Consider the following 9,185-nt stretch of genomic DNA (forward strand, 5'->3'; position numbering starts at 1 on the left):
TACCTCAACAATGGAATTATGATCAGTGGAAATGGCCATGACACCTCTCCTTTAACATTTGATCGGTTGCTGCACGACTTCTAAAACATAATGAGGTTCAGTAAAGAAACATTTATTTTTGACTAACTTAAAACCAGATTATCCAAGATGTGTTTGTTTATGTGCAGAAGAAAAAGATAGTAAATTGGACAAAAGCAAAAAGAAGATTTAAGAGAATATGTTTTTATTGAGACCTTAAGCATAAATGACTTGACGTTAAGGCTGAAAATGTAATAATGACATTTAGCATTATTATGATTGGGCGGCACACATTTCAATCAAGTTTTAAATCATAATGCAGTACATGAAAGAACAATCACTTGTAAAGCCATATGGGATTAAACAGTAAACAGTGGTTAATACCACAATTAAAACCACTTCTAACCCATACCTCAGGAACAATAAATGGATATTCTCAACTAGCCGCTTTTTTTAGTTTTCAAAAGAGGCCAACGGTTGGTATTTGATCTTTGATGCTTTGACTTTGTACAGGGCCACTGCACTGATCATGCCAACGGCTGCAAGAAGACATCCAACGATGAACACCAGGTTCAGATTCATGGGGGTCCCTGGAGGAAAACAGAAGCATAATTTAAATGTCAACATTCGGCTGTCCACAGAAACAACCAATCGTGAAGAAAAACTCAGATCATGTCAGTTACTGTGCTTATTAGGTATTTTACAATATTATATATCATATGTTTTTATGTCATATATTGCCAAAGTGCTTTTATGTAACATTCAACAATATGTTAAACCAAAAGGAGAACTATGCTAACTACTGTAAAATGATTTAATTAAGTTTAACAATGTTTACCCAGTTGTGTTTTTTAATCTATGCATGTTTAAATAAACATGTTCGAATGGTAATTTTCATATGAATAGATGTGTAGGCCAAACAAGTTACAACAGTATTACATTTCAATGGCTACGTTCATTGCCTCTGTTAAATCCCCAGTGTTTTAAGAAAGTTGAAGCAGTTGCAACTTTACTTGTATTGGTTACTCACATAATCATATTACTAGCCTATATATAGATGAACACATGCTAGTAAATACATTTATTTTACTACCCTTTATATACCTGTACATGTTAAAGTATATACAATTAATTATACTAACTGCATACCTGTACACATGTGTTTTATCACATGTATTTAAGCTGATAAGCCATTATATATGTACATACTGCACAACATATTCACATCACCACCTATTTACATTACAATTTACATTACATGCTTCCTTTTGGCAACATAATTAACCATGATAATGTAAAATATCAGTTTTTCGCTGATGATACTCAGCTTTATATCTCCACTTCACCAGGAAACCCCAGTTCTTTAAATGCAATTCTAATTTAGGAGTAGATGTGTAGGCCATGTGTAGTAGTTGGAGTAGATGTAGAAGTGTAATCCAAACAAGTTGTACTGTACGTTTATAAAGTCCGAAAAACATGATAAAAATACACAGAGCCAAAGATGCGCTCTGAGTAGTCAGCTGTATGGTAACATAAGAGTCTGCCAGTGTCAGTGGAATCTCTTTTCCTAAGTCCTGATGAATCCTCTTTCACATATTTCCTGAAGGAAAAGTGGTTAGGAAAAGACATAGGACCTGATTTTCACTTTTCAACCGTAGCCTCAAAGTAGGCAGGTGTTCTGATGGAAAACGTACCTGGGCTCCCGGTGCTCTCCGCTGATCTCTTCAAACGCAGAGGACCCTGGGAAATGAAGTGTCTGGCGCTCTGAGTGATGGCCTCTCTCTTGCGGTGATTATGATGCCCAGTAAGGGGGGAGTTGATGCACCCCTGTGAGCACCTGGTGCCGCTGCTCCCTGCCTCACACATCAGCACTGAACAGCTGATGTACACCTGAACGAAACACAACACACTGTCATTACATCAGCAGATATACAGACTTCTCTCAGAATAGCAGAGTTGTTGTCAGAAACACCACAATACTTTGACTTAAATAACATTTTGAATGCCAGAACTTTACCTGCAACAGAGTATTCCTAAACTGTGGCATTGTTTATTTTTATTAAGTAAAAGATCAGAGAGGTTCCTCCACCAGAGTATAACCTCATATTTCATTCTTCACCTGGTCGTGCAAGCCGATGAACTGGAAGGCCTCCATGCTGAACCTGAACTCTCTGGGGTTGGCCTTCGAATGCACTTGAACCGTCTGATCAACAGTACACCTAACAGCAAAACAAAAAAAAGATGTAAGAAATAATGCGTCTCTCTCCATGCCTCACAAACAGTAATACATGTGGTGTCTGATGTATTAAAAGGAAATCTTCAGACACAAATAGCCACATTTCATCCTTTAAGTGTATTTTTAGATACCTTTTTTAACCTTTTTCGAAACATACTATGAAAGCAAAGTAGACCAAAAACAATGCATACCATGCATCGTTTTTATTATTTTGAATTAATAAAAGGACTGCAGATGGATGTGTTTGCCTGATTAATTCCCATATAAATCCACTGCCTACAAACATCTCATTCACACCTACGGGCAGTTTAGTTACACACCTCTCTTATGAAAGAAAACCAATGCAATGGTAAATGTATGCATTGGTAAAGATATGCCACTAGATGGCGTGCTCATGCCTACCCATTCTCGATGATGGAGTATGTTGGCCAGTAGTTGGGGGTGTCATACGGCGCCGCGCTGCAGGACTCCACAAACAGCTGGGTGTTGTTGACGGTAGATTTGGCCTCTATCTGCATGTAGATCCTGTTCTTCACATCGTACTCCAGAGGGTACAGCGCTGGATCAATCATTTGTCTATATTGGCTGTCTGGGTAGAACTCAAACTCATAGGTGAACTTTCCGAAGCCTTTATCCCACACCACCACATTCCTCCTGTGTGCTGTGAAGCCCTGCGACACGTTCCCACGTTTGGGGTACTGGCAGTAGAACTGGACCTCCAGCAGATGGTTCCTGGTGATCAGGTCGTGTACGCTGTCCACCGTGGTGATTTCATTTTTGAAAACCAAGTTTTCCTCATCTTCCTGCAGAGTTAAAGGGGACATATTGTGTTCAAGTTCATACATGTATTTGGGGTTTCTACTATAACCTGTTTACATGCTTTAATGTCAAACGTGTCATTTTACTTTCGTTTATTTCTTAAGACCATGTCCCGAAAAAACCCTATGGCCCTCATGGCGTTTCCCCTCTAATTGTTCAATCATCAAACTCCTAATAAAAAGCAACAATAGTTTAGAGAAAAACCCGGCGGGTGATGAAACAGATGCCCGATTGTTACCTCGATCTGAGTGCCGCAGGCGTTGAGGGGTACGACCGCAATGATGTGCGTGATGTTGGAATTCCTCTGCAGGTTGCAGGCCGTGTTGCTGGGGTCATTGAGGCGTAAATGATCCTCATGAAGTCCAGGGAGAGAAGATCTGATAACCTCTACCGTCATTGAGGACTCATGGCAGGTCACATGGGATTCAACTAGAGCAAGAGATAAATAGGTTACAAAATAAATACACATTACACTAATGGTTCTAGTCTACAGGTGGCAGTAGTTTTGTTTAAGATTCTACACAAACACATCAGCTTTGCAAAAGTCGATGAAGCCACTAATGGAATTTAGCATTTTGGTTAAAATATAATAAAAGTTGTAGTTCTACTTTAAAATGTTGACGTTAAACAAAAATCGTTCTTACTTAGCCTTTTACCGATGTTCACCAGAACGCACCTCATCTCGGACTGATAGATTCCGGACCTGAAAAGCATCAGTGAAGATTTATCTAGAATCATTTTATCTTTTTTTAGGGAGGCATTTGCTTCTGACTCTATTATTTTAAATCCTAATTTGTTATTTTGATTAAAAAAGAAAACTGTTACTTACTGTGGAGATTGTGGGACGTGGACATGGTCCTTTTGATAGGTGGCGGGACTGTAAAATGTGTGAAAAGTGAAATCAATATTACACACACACACATGCACACTAAATGTATCAAATAGAAAATGAATTTAAGGTTCACTCACTCAATTACTGATTCAACAGCAAAGCAGATTGGGTAATGATCCCCCACATCATCAGGGCCAGGCGTCCACCTAATGACAAAGTCTCCACGTGTGCTTCTGTGCTTTCTGATATTCAGTGGCCCACTGATGATGATATCATGTAGTCTGTGTGAAAACAAAAGAAAGAAACCAGATATTTCCTCCTTATCGCTGAAGTTATCTCACTCGCAATACTCATCACCTTGATTCTCACTTACGTTGCATGTGAAGCTTGTGCTCGAACTCTGATCTCCACTTCTTTGTTGACCTCTGCATTGATGTGTTGTCCATTTTCAGGTGTTGGGTGCACAAACGTTGGCAAGTAGAGTCCATCAACACATGAGGGAGCAGGTGGGTCCACTGCAGTTAAAAAAAATTGTTCTTGATCAGTTTTTAAAACCACTTTCTAATTGTCTGTGGCTCAAATATCAAAGCTGTCACAGCAGATTATATTAATTAGCTGTCAAAGGCGAAATACCTGCAGCTTTAGGTTATATGATTTTTTTATTTCTTTCCTGATATTTTGGGCGGAATAGGGTTAGGGTTAGGGTTTTCAGAAGAACTAAACAGTCTTTATACAGGTTTAGAACATGTACCTTCTTCTTAGTACAGGACGTTGCACATTAAGTTGTCACTTGAGTTGCAAGAAGTACATAACATTCTACACCCATTGAAGCCAGTGCAGCAACAGCTTTGCTGTGAGTATGGATTTAATCATTTAGGACAAGTAAAACCTGACTCACCAAGAAAGGAGAATTGCAAAGGCAGTTTACTGAGAGGAGGCGTGGTGCCATGCATGGGCCGGTTGTCTTTTGTGGTTGGAGATGTATGCAGCCGCGGTTTGGTTGTGGTGGGTGGGAGTGAGGCTGATGTCAGACGTGGGGTTGGTGTGGTAGTAGTATGATGATGCCACCACCATGGGGTTGGGGTTGGCGCTTCAGTCGTGGTTGTTGCTGACGTTGCACGATGAAGCCACCACCATGGGGTTGTGTTTGGCACTTCAGTCGTGGTTGGTGCTGGAGTTGGATTATGATGCCACCACCATGGGGTTGGGGTTGGCACTTCAGTCGTGGTTGTTGCTGAAGTTGCACGATGAAGCCACCACCATGGGGTTGGGGTTGGCACTTCAGTCGTGGTTGGTGCTGGAGTTGGATTATGATGCCACCACCATGGGGTTGGGGTTGGCACTTCAGTCGTGGTTGTTGCTGAAGTTGCACGATGAAGCCACCACCAGGGGGTTGTGTTTGGCACTTCAGTCGTGGTTGGTGCTGGAGTTGGATTATAATTCCACCACCATGGGGTTGGCACTTCAGTCGTGGTTGGTGCTGGAGTTGAATTATGATGCCACCACCATGGGGTTGTGTTTGGCACTTCAGTCGTGGTTGGTGCTGGAGTTGGATTATGATGCCACCACCATGGGGTTGGGGTTGGCACTTCAGTCGTGGTTGTTGCTGAAGTTGCACGATGAAGCCACCACCAGGGGGTTGTGTTTGGCACTTCAGTCGTGGTTGGTGCTGGAGTTGGATTATAATTCCACCACCATGGGGTTGGCACTTCAGTCGTGGTTGGTGCTGGAGTTGGATTATGATTCCACCACCATGGGGTTGGCACTTCAGTCGTGGTTGGTGCTGGAGTTTGATTATGATGCCACCACCATGGGGTTGGCGTTGGCACTTCAGTCGTGTTTGGTGCTGGAGTGGCATGATGAAGCCCCCACCATTGTTGGGCTCGTTTATGCCTCATGGGAATCAGTGGAGCCTTGTAGGATTGGGTTCCATCGGTGTAGGACAGAGAGATGGGCCTTTGCGGGAAGTCCTCCACCACCAACTCAAATCCAAAAACACTTGGGTCGGTGTTGGCATTGCGGTAATATAAGGAGCAGGAACCCTAACAATGTAAACATTCAGACATTTAGTGAGGCAAAGGCTCAGTCAGGTATTGGAAAATGCATGAGGACATTTATTTGTTCTTTTACAAACCTGATCCAAGACAAAGCCTGAAGGTTGGTTACATCCGCTGCACTCTATATTTCTGATATTTCCATATCTGCAGCGAACTGTGTCGCCATCAGGGTCGAAGGACATCAGCTTGTAGGTCCGTGGGCAGTTCTGGGGAACTCTTGAAAGGACACATTAAGAAGAGTGAGAAACACTGTTCTGCCCATAATCCCATACACAAATCATCAGAGTTATGGCTGCACATGTGAGTAGATAGACAAATACAAGAAGTAATATAAAGACAGTGAATTTATTGACTGTAATAAATTATAAGAACAACTAAAAAGTGTATTTTATTGGTTTGGTTGCATTTTTTTTGTTCTTTCTTCATGGAAAGATGGGGGGAAAAGTCATATTACATGAGCTACAAGCACATATGTAGTCAAAGTACGGATTTTCTGAATGGTTCCATTGTCATTAGTGATTTCTTTAGACATACTGTTGGAATACAATCCCATTGATTCTGGTATTTATGGACTTTCAAGGCTAACGTCCACAGTGTCTTCTTTTACTGCCATTGGGGGGAACTAAAAAGGTTATTCAACAACATAATAAAAGGTTAGACAAAACCTTTCATGCTTACTTCAGGGAACTTACCGTAGGAAAGGTAGAATGGCAATGTCTGGGGATCTGTTTGGTTTGCCAGTGTCAGATCTTGTTCCCAAATCTACTTGAGTTAGAAGTCTCCAACCTGAAACTCTGTTTCGTGTTTTGGTCCAACAACAGCTACTTGCCCTGATAGGTGTGGAAACAAAACTCTTGAAATACTGCATCTTACAGCTGCCTCTTGTTATGTTTGCAATGCAATTCTGGAGACTCCACAAATATAACATTAGCATGATTTGAGTCAAGAAACAGCTCACCTCATCTGAAACGGTTTGTCAGTTGGGACTTTTCTTTGTTGAACTGTTTCTGTTTCACACCATTGTCTGTTAAATTGCGGTGCATTGGTGCTCCTGTCAATTGTGCCTCTCTGTTGATTAGTGACAAAGCCACAGTTGTTGTTGTAACAGCTCCAGGAATGGGAATACTGACACCCATCATAGGTCGCCCTGTTTCGAAAGTCCACCTTTGAAAAAAACATATATATAGTTAGATGCTTTACTGAAGTTAACTTTTTTAATTTACATTTTGTCTATTTTGTAAAAATCAGTAATATAATTATACAATACTGCCAATTTTAAGAAAGGCATGTATCTTTTTTTTATCTCTGTACTTTCTGAAAGTCTTTCTGCCTTTGTCAAATAAAGCATACGTTAAACAAAAAGTAAAACCAATAATGTTGCAATATGCTTACATGTAAGTCACTTATTGGTTCTTGAGAATTGTAAAAGGCAATGAAATCCCTAATCATAACAGTGAAAGTATAAAATACACATCAGAAAAAGGTAAAGAGGATAACCAGCACCGACTAAACTACAGTTGAAAGATGCAATAAAATTAAGCAGCCTGTCCTCCTACAAAAAACGACCATATAGGCCGATTGTTCATGCCCTTATTACGACCCAGAGACACGTTTTCAAGTGTTTGTTGTTTCTTACACGATCACTAGAGGTGCTCTAGTGGTCGTGTAAGAAACAACATGCTCCCGGTCCGTTCATTGCAAACGCTCCGGAGGGACGTTTATTCACAAATAAACAAATAAACCTATGGGAAAAACACAAAAGCATTGTACACAATTTAAACCAATAAATGTTGTATAATTAACAAGGATAAACTGATGTTTTTTAGTTGATAAGTACTGCAGATATCACTGTTAAATCATTTGATCATTGGTTTTATTATGAAAACGTCGAGACCGGAAATACTGTTTTCAACCCGTGACTTTACCCGTGAATATCTATCAAACTATAGATCCTACATATCGTCTGGACGTGGATTCTAAAAGTACAAGATACACTTCTCGCTAGAAATCTAATCAAAAAGCGTTTTAATGGCCAAACTATCCTACAATTTAGGATTTTACAGAGAGGGTTATTTGTGAATAAACGACCATCTGTAACATTAGGATTCAACGGGAGCACTCGACGGCGAAAACTTTCAAATGTAATTATAGGACGTATTAAGCGCTTGAACAAACAACATATTTGGTCGTAATAAGGGCTTGAACAATCGGCCCATTCACAGAATTCAGACTTTTTAGAATTTTTCTCAGACTTCTGAATTTTTTTCTCAGTTTCCTGACTTTTTTCTCTGAATTCAGATTTTTTTCTCCAGATGTAGATTTCTTTCCTCAGAATTATGACTTTAGCATTTGAAAAAAAGCACTTTTAGTCAGATCGAAAATAAAAATAAATCACATGTGGCCCTAATCTTCCTCCAAAAAGGTTTCATGTATTTCATAAATAACATCAATTAGTGTAAATATGTCTTTATTATTATTACTCAAATCGATTACGCATCTTTTTGATGAACTCAACGACCTTCAAAAGATGAAAATCAAGGTGAACATTTTGAAAACATAGTTGCAGGAAAAAATAAGGCTAAATATATTAGACAAAATAGTCATATTCTACAAGCACAATCAGAGTAATCAAACCCAAATAAAATAACAACGGCAATAGTATGAATACATTAGTTAATTGTTAACTGATGCATGGGTTTAAAAGTAGTTTCTCTCACCCTAAATGATCCATCAGGGTTTCTTCCTTTGTAGCTGAAGGACACGGTTCCCCCGTAGTGATGTGATGCAGACGCCAGTGAGACCAGCTGAAGCAGGAGCAGCAGAGCGGTGGCCATCTTTTCCCAAATCCACCTCTGTCTCACATCTGCTGCTCACATCCACCTGCAGCATCAATATATACACACCTGGCCATGGCCCCTCCTGCCAAGTTATGAAATCGATCTTTAGGAAGAAGCCGGCTGCAAAACTGGTTCCACAACATTTGACAATGCCTTAATGAAAACGCCCACAACTACAACAAAACTTTTCATGAAAAATAATGTTTGCTGGCAGCATGTGGACCTATTGTTGTATTTGTGAATGTAAAGGAATTGAAACCATGAGCAAAACTATTGTTGTATAAGAGTGCTTTAAACTGACATTGTTGCATTAAATGTACTGAATGCAGGGAAAATGTCAAAATAAGTTGGTATGCAGTCAAAATAACCCTTTTACCATTTGCAGG

At 40.0% G+C, this 9,185-nt stretch overlaps 1 protein-coding gene across 1 annotated transcript; it reads right to left on the reverse strand.

The window, feature by feature from the left end:
- Positions 1 to 216: 216 nt before the first annotated feature.
- LOC117497015 lies at positions 217 to 8,806 on the reverse strand. Its single transcript, XM_034148900.1, has 14 exons — positions 8,680 to 8,806; positions 6,921 to 7,126; positions 6,655 to 6,792; positions 6,040 to 6,178; positions 4,804 to 5,947; positions 4,279 to 4,420; positions 4,043 to 4,186; positions 3,903 to 3,950; positions 3,718 to 3,776; positions 3,312 to 3,502; positions 2,657 to 3,057; positions 2,138 to 2,237; positions 1,713 to 1,908; positions 217 to 608 (listed from the first exon to the last, which is right to left on the reverse strand). The coding sequence occupies exons 1-14, from the start codon at positions 8,794 to 8,796 to the stop codon at positions 472 to 474; spliced, it is 3,162 nt and encodes a 1,053-aa protein (XP_034004791.1). The 5' UTR covers positions 8,797 to 8,806; the 3' UTR covers positions 217 to 471.
- Between the last annotated feature and the right edge of the window lie 379 nt (positions 8,807 to 9,185).

The sequence above is a fragment of the Trematomus bernacchii genome, unplaced genomic scaffold (genome assembly GCF_902827165.1).
Source record: "Trematomus bernacchii unplaced genomic scaffold, fTreBer1.1, whole genome shotgun sequence".
Taxonomy (NCBI): Eukaryota; Metazoa; Chordata; class Actinopteri; order Perciformes; family Nototheniidae; genus Trematomus; species Trematomus bernacchii.

Excerpts from the sequence above, each read along its gene's own strand:
- LOC117497015 (XM_034148900.1), bottom strand. The coding sequence starts at position 8,796 with ATGGCCACCGCTCTGCTGCTCCTGCTTCAGCTGGTCTCACTGGCGTCT. Across the intron at positions 4,421-4,803 it reads TTTGCAATTCTCCTTTCTTG|TGGACCCACCTGCTCCCTCA; the intron begins GTGAGTCAGGTT and ends TTTTAACTGCAG. Across the intron at positions 3,503-3,717 it reads GAACATCGGTAAAAGGCTAA|TTGAATCCCATGTGACCTGC; the intron begins GTAAGAACGATT and ends CTCTTGCTCTAG.